Below are 16573 nucleotides of genomic sequence, written 5' to 3'. Positions count from 1 at the left end.
TGGGGGAGGGGAGGGGAGGGACGGGAGGGGGGTCAAAAATTGTCAGAAATAGATGACGTAATTTATGAACAGCCCCGAGGCGTTGTATTGGGCTACTTATTTTAGGGATATTATTGTGTCACGTATTATTAGAATATTGCAGGTGTATAACAAAAGTGTCATTCCACTTGTAAATTGTAAAGTTTGGTAAGAAAACTAAGAAAGCAAAGGGTTTTTATTAAATTAGAATGTAACGCCTATAAAATAATCATTCCACGGCTGTTTTGTACGTAGTTAGTGTTAAAATAGGGTTCTTTATAGCATTGAGCTTACACCACACACCTAACTCGCCTTGTTTACGTGTACAGTCAGCATAGAACATTTATTGATTGTATAATATTTGTGAAGTTAGCTAATGAAGAGGGCGTCATACATAATAACTGCTGTAAGTTAACTTTGGTCACCAACTATTGATAGCTGACGTACAATAACCACGTAAGGAAATAATTGTTAATTACATTAGGGGAGGTAGAGGACCATTGGGCAGTCGGGAAGCTCGGGCACCCCCTTGTAAATCAGGACTAGGGAATGCTTCCGGTACTGAGTTTGTATGGCGAGAACCGGGAATTCCCGGTTCTGGTACTGTATTTGTATAGAAAACCAGTATCAGGAGCACTCCCTAATTAGGACTACAAGGCGCTGCCCGAGCCTCCCGACTGCCCAATGGCCCCCTACCTCCCCTACTGCTATAATAAGGATGCAAGAAACGAGCCTACTCCCATATCAAATGCCGGCAACGCCCTTACAAGTCTTACAACCCCCTGGTGTTGCGGGTGTCCATGGGCGACGGTAATCGCTTACCATAAGGCCATTCATTCGTTTACTCGTTTGCCTCCAACATAATACAAAATCGTCCTCGTAGTGTGTACTGTGTAGTGCCCACAGCTGGGCGTGGGACTCGATTGTGTATGAGCTTGTTTGATACTTTACACTAAAATTTAGTTTGGAGAAAGACTATCATAAGGGCTTGTGCACAAATCACGCGAGGTTCGATAGGGGGCGGGGGGGTCACGAAAAAATCACGATAGATCACGTTGGGGGAGGGGGGGTAAAGGAAACCTCACGTGTATTTTTCTACAGTGAACGAAACTAAGAAAAAAACACTTACCACATGAGTAGATACTTTTTCTCGGTTTCGTTAAACATGAATCTTCACTCTGCACTTCAAAATAGCGAGTCTATTTACTGTAAATAGAAAAATAAACAAGATTTTCTATATACAATATTATTTATCTTAAAATTAGGTCGAATGAAAAAATTTCATAAAAATACACGTGCGGTTGTGTGGGGGGAGGGGGTAGCCAAAAAGCTCACCAAATATCACCAAGGGGGGGGTCAAAAAGAAGCCGAAAACACCTCGCGTGATTTGTGCACAACCCCTAAATTTTTAATTATAGGTATTTATTTATGTTTATCCTTATCGGCAACTATTTATTTTTGGCAACCTGTGCTTGTTAATAATCTTAATATTTCTGAAATGTGCTATTCTAGTTCTAATATTCTTAGTTGCTTACTATTGAAGGCTATTAAGTTTAAATAAAAGTGTGAAATCGTAATGTGACAGATATGTACTCGTACCTACGTACGTATTTGTACGTAATGCATTTCGCCTACAAGCTGTGCTTTATATTTAAACATACTTTATTTTGTTTTATTTGTTGTAAACTTGTAATGGTTAACTCACTTCATGTAACTGTCTCGATTTTAAAAGTGGGTATCTGAAAGCAAAACTCACATTCGTCAAGCATCAATAATAATGATATTTTACTGTCACCATTATTGGCGTTGTCTGTACAAACCATTTTCGACCTTAGGTAATAGTGGACAAGGTTCTCTTTTATTTGGAGCACACGGTATACTTCTATAATATACTTCGTATCGAAAAACTATAAGCTTTATAATTTTAAATATAGATTAATTGTTATTTTAAATTACAGGAATTAACACAAATGTATGTGAAATGAATTCAATAGACATGTAAAATATAAAATATTTTATTTACCGACATCAATTATGTTATAAACACGATTTGATCTCTTATGAACTAATAAAAGACGTAAATACAAATTATTTAGTTTTTTTTAAGTCTACGTAAGTAATGGTAGGTAAATACTGTAATATATGGCAATATTGAATCCATATTTCAACACACTTAGGTACTTATCTCTTACTTTTAAATTCACAAAAAGGAAATGAAAAGAATTCGGTTGTGATGTATAATCATTAAGTAAGTTTATTTGTCAAATAAAAATTTATCCTTAGCAAAATAATATTGTACTTACATCAGTAATCATCATTCATAGTTGCTAAGCGGGCGAGGTGTTCAAAATGATCTTGACGCGACTTTATTGTTAAGAGAATAAGTACGTCAAGGTAATTTTGAACACCTCGCCCGCTTAGCAACATCTGCTGCTGAATGTATCTGTATAATGGTAACTTGTTCAGTCAACTGTAGAAATATGGGTGTACAAATTCTCAAAAATATGTCCCATAGCTATTCAAAAATATGTCTCATAGTTCGTAATTCGCTGACATAAGTGTCAGCGAATTACGAACTATGAGACATATTTTTGAATAAGTTGGCTACACCCATATTTTTACAGTTGACTGTTCAATATAATTTAACAACATTTCTTTTTAATTATTCTTATGACTAACATTAAACCTAATAAGTCATAATCAAATACATTTTTAACAACGGAATAGAAAAACGTTCTTAAAACGTGTTTTATTGTCGTGTTCAGTAACCTAATTGTAATAGTATTTGTAGTCTTAGGCTCTGAAACTTCCTTCAGTGTTTCACAGTTTTTATTTATTTTGTTATATTAGACTGTTCCTTGTAGAAATTTTAAATGTAGATTGTGTTATAACAAAGAGGCCATGAAAAGGGAGTGTTAATACATATCACATTGTCACAGTTGTAATTAAAATCTTAAAGTAAAAGCTCAAATAACGACAATCACCGCCTTCTTCTAAAAGACGAAGCTAAAAACACACCAGCAGTAACAACTTGTAGCACTGCAGCAGTCTCAAAACACGCGACATACGCATAGTTCCTTGACAAAGACCAGGCTAGCAGGAATATGGCGACGATGACATTGGCGGCCGTGGTGGTCGCGGTGGTGTCGAACTCGTTGAGGGTGCTGTTGTAGAGGGGCTGCTGGATGATGCTGGTGGCTGCGGTGGAGAAGCTGGCGAACATGCACCAGATGAGGAGCAGGCTTTTGTTGGTGGAGAGGGTGATGCCTGGAAAGGAGAGACAAAAGTACCGTCATATGGGATAATTATAACTGGGGACAAAGGGATAACTTTAGACAATTTTTGTGAAAAGGATTTACTAATTAAGCCAGTTGAAAATTTTACCCTAAGTTTGGGGAATCCTGATAAGAAGATTGTCAAAAGTACACTGCTGCCACAAAGCCACGTTCATATATTTGGGGAAGATTTCGTTTGTCTAATGTTATTTGTCAGTTACCTCACTTGACCCCTCTTGTAGTAAAGGGTCCATGGGCAACTGCGCCCACTAGAATAAAATATTGACGATCCATCGAATAAGGCTTAGAAGTAGACGTCTGACCAAAGGGCTGTGGCCGTGCTTATTAGTTTTGTTCATACTGGAAATTGTGTGGCCCAACCGGTTCAAGGGAAATATTAGCATAGAGAACGTGGCAGTTGGAGAGTGCGATTGACAATGACAAGGAACAAGAAATATTGATGAGACGCACGTTATTCTCACGACTATCGATAGATTGCCATGCGCTCATGCGGACATAAGGGCCCCTCGAGCTGGAGATTGCACTTAGAGAAGAAAATCCAGTAATTTTGACATATAGAGACTTGATTGATTGATATTATTGATTTTGATTTTGACTCACCATAGAATCCCATTGCACCAGCGATGCAGAACAGCGTGCAGAGACGAGCTTTCTCGTGGATGGCTTTAGGCAGCACCACGCACAGCATGATGAAGCAGAGAGCGGCGCCGTGCGCTGCTGCCATCAGCGTTGCCACCTACGCAGATACCAAATGGTCAGTTTCCACAATTTTTAGATAAGAACTATAAAAAATAAAAAAAATTCTTAAAGGTTCATGGTAATTAAGGTATCTACCTGTATAAGGGCCAGCGGATTGATCGTTTAGGGGAGACATGGACGTCTTTTCCTATAATAATAATGATGGTAAAAGATACTTGCCCCCCAAATATTCATGCTCGCATTCTTGGCCTTGACCACCGGCGCGAACCACACCCCCAGCACGACGATGGACGTGGTGGTGGTGAGGTGCAGAAGAGCGTAGAGGTAGAAGTTGAGGTCCAGCAGCATGTTGGCGACGGTGATGAAGTTCTTGCGGAGCGAGGCGGTGCGGCGCGCCGTGCCGGGCGAGACCTCGGCGCCGAACACCACGCTCTGGCGAGGAAAATTCTAACAGTTAGGTATTCTGTAGGTAAAGCAAGCTGCAAAAGGCATTGTTCGGAGAAACCAGTCATAGGAATGCTGATAAAAAGCACTACCTGGCCTGGCGCTTCCGTCGTCTCTCGATACAATGGCTGCGGCTGACTCCTATCGATACTCTCCAACTCCCGATACCCGCTCACCCTCCCATAGCTCGCAACATCCAGACTACCGAAATCAGAAGAAAACCGGTTCGTAGACGCCGCGAGAATCTCGCTGAAATCCGACGAGAATCTCGGCTGGTTCTGCTGGTTTGATACAGTGACTGTCTTTTCTCTGTATTGAATCGCTGGATCGACTATTTCCTTTGCGTTTTTCTTAGATTTGAACACTACAACATCAGTAGCATCGTCATCTTGCTGAGTGCTGGACTGTGGTTGAACATTTCTCTCCGGGTCTTCTTGTCTCTGGTTAGAAAAGATAACTTCATCATCATCTTCAACGGCGTCGCGGAGCATATTGTAAGTGTTTCTGATGACTCTCTCGATGTAAACAGGACGAGTGAAAGAGGCGAGAAATAAGCAGTTCTGCATGAGTATTGCGCCGTATATCATGACGACGATGTATCCGTCGCTGTAGGAGGTGCAGAGGCGGCCGACGAGGATGGGGACGAGGCAGTTGCCGACGGAGGGAGCCATGCGCACGAGGCGCTGGGCCGTGGTGAGGCGGTCGCGGAAGTAGTGGGTGATGATCACCTCGATCTGCTGGCCGGTCAGCGCGCAGCCCGCACCTGTAATGTAGAGGTTGGTTGTTTCATTTATGATTGGAGATTCAATGGGCTTGGCAAAGTTCTTTTGCTTCATATGAAATAGAGGTGCATGGTTGGCCTTATAGTTGCAAATATGTAGCTAGGTAAAGTAGGTATTTTACGTGTTTTTCTAATTACTCACCTAATTAATCATATTTGCTTAGGCACGTATGCATGTGATCTTATTTTTAAGAAAAATATTCAATGGAATTATCTAGACCTAGTTTCATAAACGGCATAAACGCAGAAAAACTACTTATAAGTGACAGTGACGAAATGAGAAATATTTCAGCTATGCTCTGACTAATAGTTTCCTTTTGTCTAACGACACAGTCATGATCATCGCTGATTGATCAATAACATGTGTTGGTATTATGTATACTGTATTGCGCGCCACACCTGTACAGATAAGTAAACATAGCAGTAAAACATGCCTATTGTTCAATTCATCGCCTGCCATAAAACCTTATACATCGCATGCTGAATACTTTAAAAGTCAATGGACCAATTAACAACAATACGTACCTGCAAACATGCCGGAGAATATGTTATGTATGTGGTCGTTACTGTTTGCGTCTGTTGAATAACTCGACAACAGTATCCCAGCCACGGTCAAGCACAGGCCAGAGAGAGCGATGAATCTCGGCATGTTAAACGTCTTCACCACAGCACGACACCAAGACTCCAGGAGCAATCTCATCACTATCATTATCACAGGCACTAAAGCTATATCCATGTCCCATATCCTCATCAGCTCGTCTTGCTGATGGTTCAAGTCTCCCATGGCATTAAGTATGATCAAGCCGTAGAGCGTCAACACCCCGGGTACCGTGACGTGATAGATGACAGCGGAAAACACTATTAGCCACCCATATCCTCCATCAGGAGGGGTAGGGCCGATCTCCGGCTGCGATGCCACCACCCGATCCAAGTGAAGATCCTCAGCCACATTTGCGCGCCTATCCGGTCTCCTCGGGGTTGGATTTTGCCCACTGTCCATTATTTCCACACAATAAACAACAGTTTCATGACTAAAGGTACTACAAACGAGTTATCGGCCCGTAACTAAAGTGTTATCTTATCATTCATTATCTTTTCTTGTAATCTTGTGTTCTACATATTTGAATTGACCGCCAATATCACTATCGTATGACCATTTTCAAAAAAGTATTTGGCAATTATATAAATTAACAAATGTTTGTATTTTCATTCGTGATAAGTTTATAAACACAGTAATGTACGATTATTTATTTAATTTAAATATAAAACTATTTTGATACTAAATAACATTATGACAGCAAATCTAAGTCCGGTTGTGTTAAGGTTTCCGAACGTGTCTTACAGTATTATCCTACTAAATTTAAATACAGTAATTAGTTTGGAGATTATAGAGAGAGCCGTATATTTCAACTTGTGTGCGAGTGAGATGTACTACGAGAAATTTTGCGAATACGCACATTTAATTTTGCAGCGTGGTTGTAATGTGATTTCGCCCGAGCAACCCATAAAACGACGCTTTTATGTGAAAATCCCGTAATTATTGATAATGCAGCGTTAATTTCACCTTAAACGCATGAAAATCGAAAACCAGCGATGCTTTCTGTGATAGCAAAGGCAGACATTGTTCGTGTTAAGTTTGAAAATTAGTGTTCCGTGTGCAGAGTTCCGTGAAGCGCTGGGCATTTTAATTGCCCTCGGTGATTTCATTAGTGCAGGAAGAATGTGGTTGTGGTTGCAGAGGGTCGCTGATGGGTGAGTCGCACGATGGAGACGGAATCCGTGCGCTCTGAGCTGAGCAGTCGGTCGCGGCGCAGCTCGAGGCATCGGCAGCACACGCACAGGAGTACCCGGTATGTTTATCTTACGAATTCTGAACCTTACGCTCACTAAATCTCACTCTCCGCCCTTAATTTAGCATAAAAATCCTTTTCTTTAAATCATTTGAGATAGGAATCTCATTAGAAATGTCGTAAAAACTAGTTTTTCATTCATAAAGTGACAAGCCAAAAGTATATCATGATGCATGTCAACCTAGTTATAACTGGAAATGCCTGATCAAGTAGGGCTAGTATGCATGTATCTGCCACACACGCTGTTTACATTGCAGTCATCATTCTAATTGGATTAGTGGAGTTTAATAATTTAATTGGACTGAATGCATTATAATAGAGGGTGCATTTATGTTGGTTTATGATGGCTATGACATTGATTATAATTATTGTGCTTCACAGTTACTGGTTTTAAGAAATATGGTATCTAGTTTAGACAATATAGCAATATTTACAACCCTTTTTATTGCTGAAATGTTCCAATAATGAAAATTTGAAATGTGTATGTATGTTGTGATGAGTGAACTGACATACTTAAGAAACTTGCTATAAAACAGTAATAGAGCAGCAATTTTGATAGCACTGCAGACTGTGCAAGTGTTATTTTAAATGACATAGTTGTATGAAATTATGATGTTTAAAATAACATTTCAAAACTGCTGTTGTTCTAACTCTAGAAAGTCTTTTTCAATTCAACTGTGGCCATAGAATAGAACCTTAAATTATAGGTTTTTTTTCACTTAAGTGAACCTTTGTAATACTAAATCTTTTTAAATGTCATTGTTACATTGTTATAATCATTGTTTGTTACAGAAGTTCAAAATCCCAGAGAAAAGACGGCAGTGACATAATGGCTCCCTTTCAAACCAGTGTTAACATCAACCCAGAGACCGGCCGGGACGGCCAAGAAGTCATCGAAGTCCAAATTCTTCCGCAGGATGAGAACTGGGGCGAAAACACTACTGCCGTTACTGGAAACACATCAGAAGGCTCACAATCCATGGAGGATGTCAGCAACTGGCCTATAGAGTCCGATAGCGGGATCGGATTCATGTGCTCAAGATATTTCGGGACCACTGTAGCTCTAGGGCTTTCTTTTGTTTCCTTTGTGAGCCCGTTGGCTATGGTTGTGTTACCAAAGATTGGATTCTTTCCCGGACTGACTGATAACATAGCGATACAGCCAAGCCAAAGAATGCAGCTTTTATCCTGTACTGCAGAATGCAAAGGGATCCTACTCTCTTTAGCATTTAAATTAGTTTTACTTGCCATCGGAGTATGGGCAGTGTTCCTACGGCCTCGCAATGCAATTCTCCCGAGGATTTTTGTCTTTAGAGCTACAACTTTAGTGATTCTCGCTGTATGTACATTCTCATACTGGCTATTCTACATTGTTCAAATAACTGAAGCCACTAAAGCGTTAGCATTAGGTGAAGAAGCTGTGGATTACAGTGCTTTAGTGTCCTATGTATCAAGCTTCGCTGATACTTTGCTGTTCATACACTATATAGCCGTAATACTCATGGAGATTCGTCACCTAGAGCCGGTGTATTACATAAAGATAGTCCGGAGCCCTGACGGAGAGAGCAAGTCGTACTGTATAGGACAGCTCAGCATACAGCGGGCGGCTGTGTGGGTACTGCAGAAGTATTATACTGAGTTCCCGATATACAATCCTTATTTGGAGAAGATTCCTATTTCAAAGTCACAAAGGTAAATAATTCGTTTATTTATTTATTTTTATTTTGATAAATTGAAATATTTTGTTAATGATACAAATATTCTTTCATTCTTCCAATGCTGTACATTTATTTCGAATTTCACATAATATTTTTGTCAGAATCAGAATCAAGGATTTTATTCGTGATAAACTTAAAACTAAGAATACATGCAAGAGTATTAAACTAAAAAACTACAAATATTAATAAGATTGGTAAGTGTTAAAGTTTACCACGAAATGGGCTCGACTCAGCATAATACTGACCCGAAGGTCAGAAGGTCAGCGCTGATCTTCTGGCGAGACCATTTGTGGCATTTGTGTCAATTGTTCAACTTCTATAATATGGATATCGGTCGGATTTAAACATTTACTGATTTAAAGTTCTGATCCGTTTCGGCAGCAACAGCCATTGGGAGTTTATATAGTAAAATTTGTATATTTATGATTGTAGCCAGCCAATAACTCTCCATCCATATTTCAGGAAACAGTCCAGCATAAAGTTTTACGAGGTGGATGGCAACTCGACGACGCAGGCGCCGCGCTCCACGACGGGCTCCTGCACGGGCTCGCGGCGCCGCGACTCGGGCTCCGCGCACAACGAGCGCTACTACGAGGAGGTACGCGCTTGCTGACAGAAAACAAAACTTTACACCTTGCTAGTAGCACAGAATAAATAATAGTACTAGGTACAGAAGACACTCTCTAACAAAACGCGTTTTAATAACAAAACTTCCGTGAGACACAGCCATATTAAATATCTTAAGAACGGGTCACTCACGTATTTTAAGTCGAAAAACGCGGGTAGTTTCTCGCTCCCCCTGCCGCCACCGGCGCCTGCGCCGAGTCGTCGGGCACGGAGAGCTGCGGCCCGCAGTCTGCGCCGGTCCGTCACCGTAAACGCAAGCTCCTGATGACACTCCTCGGTACGGAGTGAAACATGTCGAGCGTTTTTCGACTTAAAATACGTGGGTGACCAGTTCTTAAGATATTTAATATAAAACGCGTTTGTTACGATCAGGACAGATATGGCCGCTAGGTGGCGAAAGCGCCACGCGTGGCTTATGGCTAGCCACCAAAATTGGTGTGGAACGGATGTACTTGTAGCTACCTGTTGCAAAGCCATGAAATCGCGGAGTGAGCCACGCCTGCTAGTAGTCTATTTTTACCTAACCCCTGGGCTTCTTTGGATATCTTTTAATGTATTATTTTGATAGGGGCTGAGGTGCATTCAACGTCACGTGTTGTATTTAATTTTGTGCATTTAATTGTGTAAATGTAACAAAAATTGTATTCCTTTATTCGAATTTATCTATAGGTAATCTATTTATACAGAGCTTTTAACATTTGTTGATAATGTTTGAATTGATTGTAGGCGGAGCGCGAGCGCCGAGTCCGCAAGCGGCGCGCCCGGTTGTTGAGCGCCGCGGAAGACGCCTTCGCTCATGTGCGGCGCGTGCGCGTCGCGGCCGCCAACGGAGCCCTGGGGCCGAGGGAAGCCGCTCAAGCTGTGTTCCCGTCATTAGGTGAGTTAGCAATATCACAAACTGGCATAAAGGTCACATATTAAAGGAAAACTGGCCAAGTGCGTGTCGGAACACGCGTAAGGCCGCAGACTAGACGCACTCTCGCGGAGGCGCGGGGCGCGGGAGTCGTCCAAGACAAATTCATTCAAGTCTATACATTTTAACCGAGTCGTGACCCACCGCTCGCGCCGCCCATCAGCACCGTTGGAGCGGTAGGGGTATACATACCTTCGTGGCATTCCGTCCTTTAATAAGATACGGAGATACGGTTTTGGATAAAAAACGCATTATAGACTCAACAGTACAGTACTTCCCTAAAATATTATTTTTACGTTCAGCTTTCGTGGTTAACATCATATCCTCTAGGCCTCGTCATGGCGGCATCTGTCTCGCTCTTATTGGTATCCATTATTGGTCGCGTAACTATTAGATGAAAACAACAAATTATAATGTTTTATGAAAATAATTTAATCCGTCGTTGGTTACTTTACTTATTTTTGCAGGAAAGTCACCTCAACTTCCATGAAATAGAGATAACTCAAAAATAACTCACGAACTTACAATAAATGTGTGAATGAATGCCAGCATGTCTAGCTTTTATTCATAAAAAAATATGTACATACTTGTTAGTTGTTTACCTTTGGCTACATTGCTGACAATTGTAAGCCTTATTGCATTGATATAAGGCCCACATTTGTTAAGCATGTTGATAGTACATGGGGTGAATTTATAATCAGATCCTGATCTCGCTCTTAACATTCGAGTCACGTTGCGTAGTTTAGAGTTACATCCAGTTGGTATGATAAAGAATGTTAAGTATAGTAAACTTTTAGGTACTGGAATCAGTTATGTAACGCTGCCATACATGACCCAAAAATTTTTTATTAAGCTATGAGCTTCATCACATCTGATATTTGAGTAATTCTAAGCATTTCTAGCCTGGGGTGGGGGGGAGGGTGGGGTACAAAGACGGCCGCCACCCGTCATCTTTAAAAAAAATCTATTCTGATCCTGGTGGGTACTTGGGCAAGTTTGGTATCATTTTCGTATAAACCAAAGACGTAGAATTCATTGCTGATATTTGTTTTTTTCAGTTTCATAGTAATTTTACAAGAAAAACGTAAAAAGGTGAAAAATTTGGTTGGAGATTTTTGCTACGCGGAGCCGAAACTACAAAAGATAGAAAGTTGAAATTTGCACACTAGATTACATTTATAAAGTGTACAAGAGATAAGAAGCGATTTTGGGAAATTCAACCCCTAAGGGGGTTAAAAAGGGGATGAAAGTTTGTATGGGGTTCAAGTTTTATTTTAAGCTAGGAATTTGAAACTTCGTAAAACGATATATTATAAACATACAAGAAAACTAATTTCAGCGTTTTTGAAAATTCATCCCCTAAGGTGGTGAAAAAGGGGTTGAAAGTTTGTATGGATATCAAAAAATTTTTCGAACGCGGGACTTGAATCTTTGTATTTGGGGATATTATTAAAAGACAGGAAAAGTAATTTCAGCGTTTTGTAAAATTCATCCCCTAACAGGGTTAAAAAGAGGTTGAAAGTTTGAATCCATTACAAATCCGAGTAGACACACATTTCTTATTGCCTCCCAGGCTTGAAATGTTTAGAATTACTCAAGGAACATATATGATTAAGCTCATAGCTTAATAAAAAATTTTTGGGTCAACTTTATAACTGCCTCCGCTATAGGTATTAAATAGTGTTTATAAAGGTACGGATTTGTAATACATATGTATGTATAATTAATCTATTTGGATTGTTTGGTTTTGGGTAAAAAAAGTGGATTATTACAATTTGCACAAAATAAATAAGCGATCACTTAACTAGACTGCGTTTTTGTTTTTCGCTACAAAGCAGAAAAAAAACGTTACAGCGGAATGAACGAAACGGAACCAAAGCACTGGCAGGGAAGTGAACGTGTCGAAAACGGAATAGCATCAAAAGCATCAATTATCAAAAGTAGAATATCAGACACGTTCAAAATGATGTTCTGTTAATTTCGAACACTTCGTCCGCACATTCACTTCCGCCATTGATACAGTCCATAGGTCGGATTTCTAATTAATTCACATTTTTTTTTAAAGATTTTGCAATATTGTTTTATTTTCCTGTCGATGCAATTGTGTTATTTTTTTACCAATACTAAGAAATAAGTTTCGTCGTAGCGCGCGCCCTCCAAAAGTACCTGCGCGCGACCCGGCAGCAGCCGCGGCACTCGGCGGAGGGCGTGCTGGCGCACCTCGGCCGCTGCCTGGCGCGCGACGCCTCGCCGCGCGCCTTCCTCGAGCCCTTCCTCGTGGAGGCGCCCGTGCTGGCGGCCGAGCGGGAGGCGAGGCCGCTGCAGCGCTGGGCGCTCATATCCGACGACCTGCTGGCCAGGCCTCTAGCGGATAACCAGGACTTCCAGTTGAGACAGGGTAACACTTTCCAGTGGAAACACCCCTAATGTTGAACAAGAAGCGAGGTCTGTGCAGTGCCAAACTAATAAGTTTGAGCTGAGACAATGTATCATACATACAAGGTGGATTTTTATAAATACAAATCACGTATTGCAACGCCCACCCGAGCGAAAAGATTAATTTTGACAAAAAATAATTATAAGCCAATCAATTTCAATTTTATCCAAAATTTTAAACGTCTTAAAGTCCAACCTAGGTTTATGCCTTATGGCACTAGAAAAGGCGAAAAACACAAGTAGACATTTTTCGCATGTTCTTTTCCGTATGTATACGTCTATATATAACTGTTATCACGACGGTGTACATGTGAAATAACGCTATAGACATGCATAACGCTGAGCTAACCCGCTTACTCATTGCCACATCTAGTTGCTGCTCCACTGTATTTTTATTTATTTAATCATAATATGTTACCTTACTTACAACCACCTCATTTTGTTCACCAGGTGACATCTCCCTGATCTGCTCCATCCGCCAGCTGCCCAAGTTCCACATCTCGGAGGAGGTGGTGGACCCGAAGAGCAACCGCTTCGTCCTGCGACTCAACTCCGAGACCTCCGTCTGACAGGAGCTGTGGCCCGACAGGCTGGTATGACACGAGGAATTCATTTAGGCTTGCTAAAGGTACCTCTTTCTTATGCCTAACCTAGTTTTATACTAGACTCGAAGACCAACCATTTTGTACTGTGGTTAAACTGAAAAACTGGGATGGAACTGTTGTAGTCATAAGCTGGTATAACATGAGGAATTCATTTAGACATTCAAATCCACAGAACACCTAGTTTCAAAAGAAGTAGTATAGAGCAATTTTTTCATGAAACCGATGCTGCCAAAAATACGGGGGAGCGGGGGACGAGGTGAGCGAGTCCCGCGCCGTGATTGGTCCGTTCAAAGACAAATGGAGTAAAACTACCGTATTTGTGGCAGAGGCGGTATATAGCGCGACTAGGTATTAGGTAATGCTATGCCTGGAGGGTGTCTTGTCTGTGTGCTAAAGGTACCTTTCTTGTCTAAGCAAGTTTAACATTAGACCCTAAGACCATGCATTTTGTATTGTGATCTGTAAACTCAGAAACCGTCTGACAGATGTGGTCTGATAAGCTTGTAGGACATGAGGAATTCATTTAGGTTTAGGTAAAAGCAAATGTTATTAGAAATTTGCTCTCTGGACGCTGTTACAGGAGTTTTCACTGAAATGCGTACTTTTTACTTTTCCTTGAGCATTACAATTTGTACGTTCTGCTCAGCCACAAATATAAATGAGATTATCATTAGCTCCCTATTATGTTGATAAAATGTGTGTGAAAGTGAACGATTCAATTTGTAGGCAAAATGCTTCATTGCTGGTCATATCAATTAGGTAACTGGGGACAAAGGTTTGAGAAACCCATTTGTACAATATCAAAATCTTGTAAAATTGACCTCATAAGATTCATAATGAACTGATACTTAACTGCTTGAAATAAAGTCTGATTTACAACGCCGCGCATATTTTAGACGCCATTTTGTAACTAAATGCATTTAAATGTAAACTTTAAATTAATTTCGTTATTGATATGTACATTTTTGTGTCATATTTTAGTATAGTTTAGTCGTAAGGTTATGCACAAATTATACTTTAATGTAAGTAGGCTAGATTTTACGATTACAGTGATGGTTTGCCTTTTATTTGATATTTAGTAAGATTATTAGAAAATTAATGACTAGGAGACTTTAATCTAGGTTGAATATATAAATTAAGATATCAGCGCCGAATCTCACAATAAACTTGACATGAACGAAAACATTATATTAGGGGTCATCCATTAATTACATCACACGTTTAGGGGGAGGGAGGGGGTCAAGAAAATGTGACATATTGTGACATGGGGGAGGGGGGAGACACAAACTTTGTGACGTCACTTTAACTTCATCAGTAACCGAAAATTTATTTAAATTATTTTATTCGCTGTACATTTAAATAACAAGTTTTTATTCGTTTAATTTTCTTTCCTAAGCAGTTTTGGGTTATAAAATTACTAATATTTAAATCGTCAAAAATATTTTGATAAAATATTATTATACTTAGGTACTTACTTGATTCGTTTTGTGCGATTTCGTAGAAAAAATGTGACGTCACACTAAGGGGGAGGGGTTTGCCAAATGTGACCAAGTGTGACAAGGAGGGGGGGAGGGGTCAAAAAACCTAGAAATTCGTGTGACGTAATTAATGCATGACCCCTTAATCTCATATACTCTTTTATATAATCTTTTTATGAATAATACATACCTACATATTTACCAAGACTGCTAATCTAAGTATAATACAATATCATTTAAGAATCATTTCATTTCAAAAGCAGGTCTAAGACATTTAACTTAATAAAAAAGTTGTGCCTTTAAGAAATAAAACAATAAAATGCCACCAATCTACAAAACCAGTCTGTAAAGCGTCATATATCAATACAATATAACTTTAAAGCTTTTAGTATTTTTGTATAGTACCTAATAATATAGATAGAGTAATACCATATCATAGGTTATCTTAAGCTATTTATTCGGTAGGGAGATTTAATCTATGGCTATTGCAAATGCGTATATTTACGCTTACATAATGTAAGATTCATAGCATCATTGCAGCTAGCCTGACATCAGTCTGCAGTGACGACAAAGTGTACCAGCGCCATTATAAACGTTACGGCGCTCCAACACATGGTTGCCGCCGCCGCCGCCGTCGCGCAATGCCGTGGCAGAGCCATTATTGTTATAAGAATTTGACGTTCATAATGTCGCTTCCACACTTTGTTTGACAAATCGATGTATAAATGACGTAGACTGACTATATCACTTGATTGAATACCATTAGGGCTATAGCTCACGTCTTTTTGATATTTTGCCACAAATATGAACAAAATAAACCAAGGATATTTGCAATATAATGACTAATTTTTAATTTAGACTAATCTTGTGTTAAATTTGGTTTTCACTCTTTCTTAATTTATGTGTGAAAAGGATTTTTTTTTAATATTTGTCGCGGCTGGTACTCGAGGCGAAGACTGCTTTCTATACATTACCATGGAATGAGAAGGTTGTGTGTCTGCGTTAGGTGATAAAATAAATTATGATAAATTCATTATAAATTAAATATATAGTGCAATTTGAAGTGTATACACAAAACACCAAAGATTGCTTGGTAATATTTAACATATCGTAAACATAATTGGTATAATCATACTAAATTAATTATAATATTGGTCAGTACATTTTGAAATCATTTTATGTAAACTGAGTATTTGAACGTCTAGTTTCAAGGCTACCTAATCATGACCTGTACGGATATGATGATCTTTTTTGTCTACATGACAGCGTGATAAAACGGTGTCTGTCACTTTCTATACCACGGTGTTAAAAAGTGACAGTTATTTTATCACGTGGATAAATATGGATAAAGGCATCCATAATAACTACGCTGGCTGACTGTACAGTTAACTTAGTCTCTGGACGTCCAAAATCAAATTGACTACTTATTAAAATGTATTTAAAGTGCCTTGACCTCTCTTAATCTGTCACGAATCCTAGCCAGTGAAAAATCGATTTTAACATCAATGTAGTAGAGTTCAATTTGCATAGTTGGGTTAGTAGAGCTCTTTCAGCGAAATTTTCTGTAGCCTAATCGATATGCACCAACAGCTATAAGTTAGAATGAGATAGCAATGCATTTCTCTGTCAGCTGTACTTCAGTTTGCTTTCTCTAGACTGATAGATTTATTAAGAAGTCAAGGTATTTAGATACTCGTGTTTTAAAAAT

The 16573-nt window shown here is 39.6% G+C and overlaps 2 protein-coding genes across 2 annotated transcripts; one reads left to right on the top strand and one right to left on the bottom strand.

Moving 5' to 3' along the window:
• Positions 1 to 2963: 2963 nt before the first annotated feature.
• LOC134668375 (uncharacterized) lies at positions 2964 to 6290 on the bottom strand. The gene is made up of 5 exons (XM_063525854.1): positions 5764 to 6290; positions 4550 to 5220; positions 4233 to 4445; positions 3915 to 4050; positions 2964 to 3285 (listed from the first exon to the last, which is right to left on the bottom strand). Exons 1-5 carry the CDS (start codon positions 6236 to 6238, stop codon positions 2999 to 3001), a joined length of 1782 nt encoding a protein of 593 aa, XP_063381924.1. The 5' UTR covers positions 6239 to 6290; the 3' UTR covers positions 2964 to 2998.
• Positions 6291 to 6636: 346 nt separating this feature from the next.
• LOC134668373 (vang-like protein 1) lies at positions 6637 to 14607 on the top strand. Its single transcript, XM_063525853.1, has 6 exons — positions 6637 to 7088; positions 7881 to 8780; positions 9269 to 9404; positions 10160 to 10310; positions 12493 to 12744; positions 13233 to 14607. The coding sequence occupies exons 1-6, from the start codon at positions 7003 to 7005 to the stop codon at positions 13349 to 13351; spliced, it is 1644 nt and encodes a 547-aa protein (XP_063381923.1). The 5' UTR covers positions 6637 to 7002; the 3' UTR covers positions 13352 to 14607.
• Positions 14608 to 16573: the final 1966 nt, after the last annotated feature.

The sequence above is a fragment of the Cydia fagiglandana genome, chromosome 10 (genome assembly GCF_963556715.1).
Source record: "Cydia fagiglandana chromosome 10, ilCydFagi1.1, whole genome shotgun sequence".
NCBI classification, from domain to species: domain Eukaryota; kingdom Metazoa; phylum Arthropoda; class Insecta; order Lepidoptera; family Tortricidae; genus Cydia; species Cydia fagiglandana.
The sequence above is the reverse complement of the archived record's forward strand: the minus strand, read 5'-3'. Positions and strand labels throughout refer to the sequence as shown.

Excerpts from the sequence above, each read along its gene's own strand:
- LOC134668375 (XM_063525854.1), bottom strand. The coding sequence starts at position 6,238 with ATGGACAGTGGGCAAAATCCAACCCCGAGGAGACCGGATAGGCGCGCA. Across the intron at positions 4,446-4,549 it reads CGACGGAAGCGCCAGGCCAG|AGCGTGGTGTTCGGCGCCGA; the intron begins GTAGTGCTTTTT and ends TTTCCTCGCCAG. Across the intron at positions 3,286-3,914 it reads TGGTGCAATGGGATTCTATG|GCATCACCCTCTCCACCAAC; the intron begins GTGAGTCAAAAT and ends TCTCCTTTCCAG.
- LOC134668373 (XM_063525853.1), top strand. The coding sequence starts at position 7,003 with ATGGAGACGGAATCCGTGCGCTCTGAGCTGAGCAGTCGGTCGCGGCGC. Across the intron at positions 8,781-9,268 it reads CCTATTTCAAAGTCACAAAG|GAAACAGTCCAGCATAAAGT; the intron begins GTAAATAATTCG and ends TCCATATTTCAG. Across the intron at positions 12,745-13,232 it reads GGACTTCCAGTTGAGACAGG|GTGACATCTCCCTGATCTGC; the intron begins GTAACACTTTCC and ends TTTGTTCACCAG.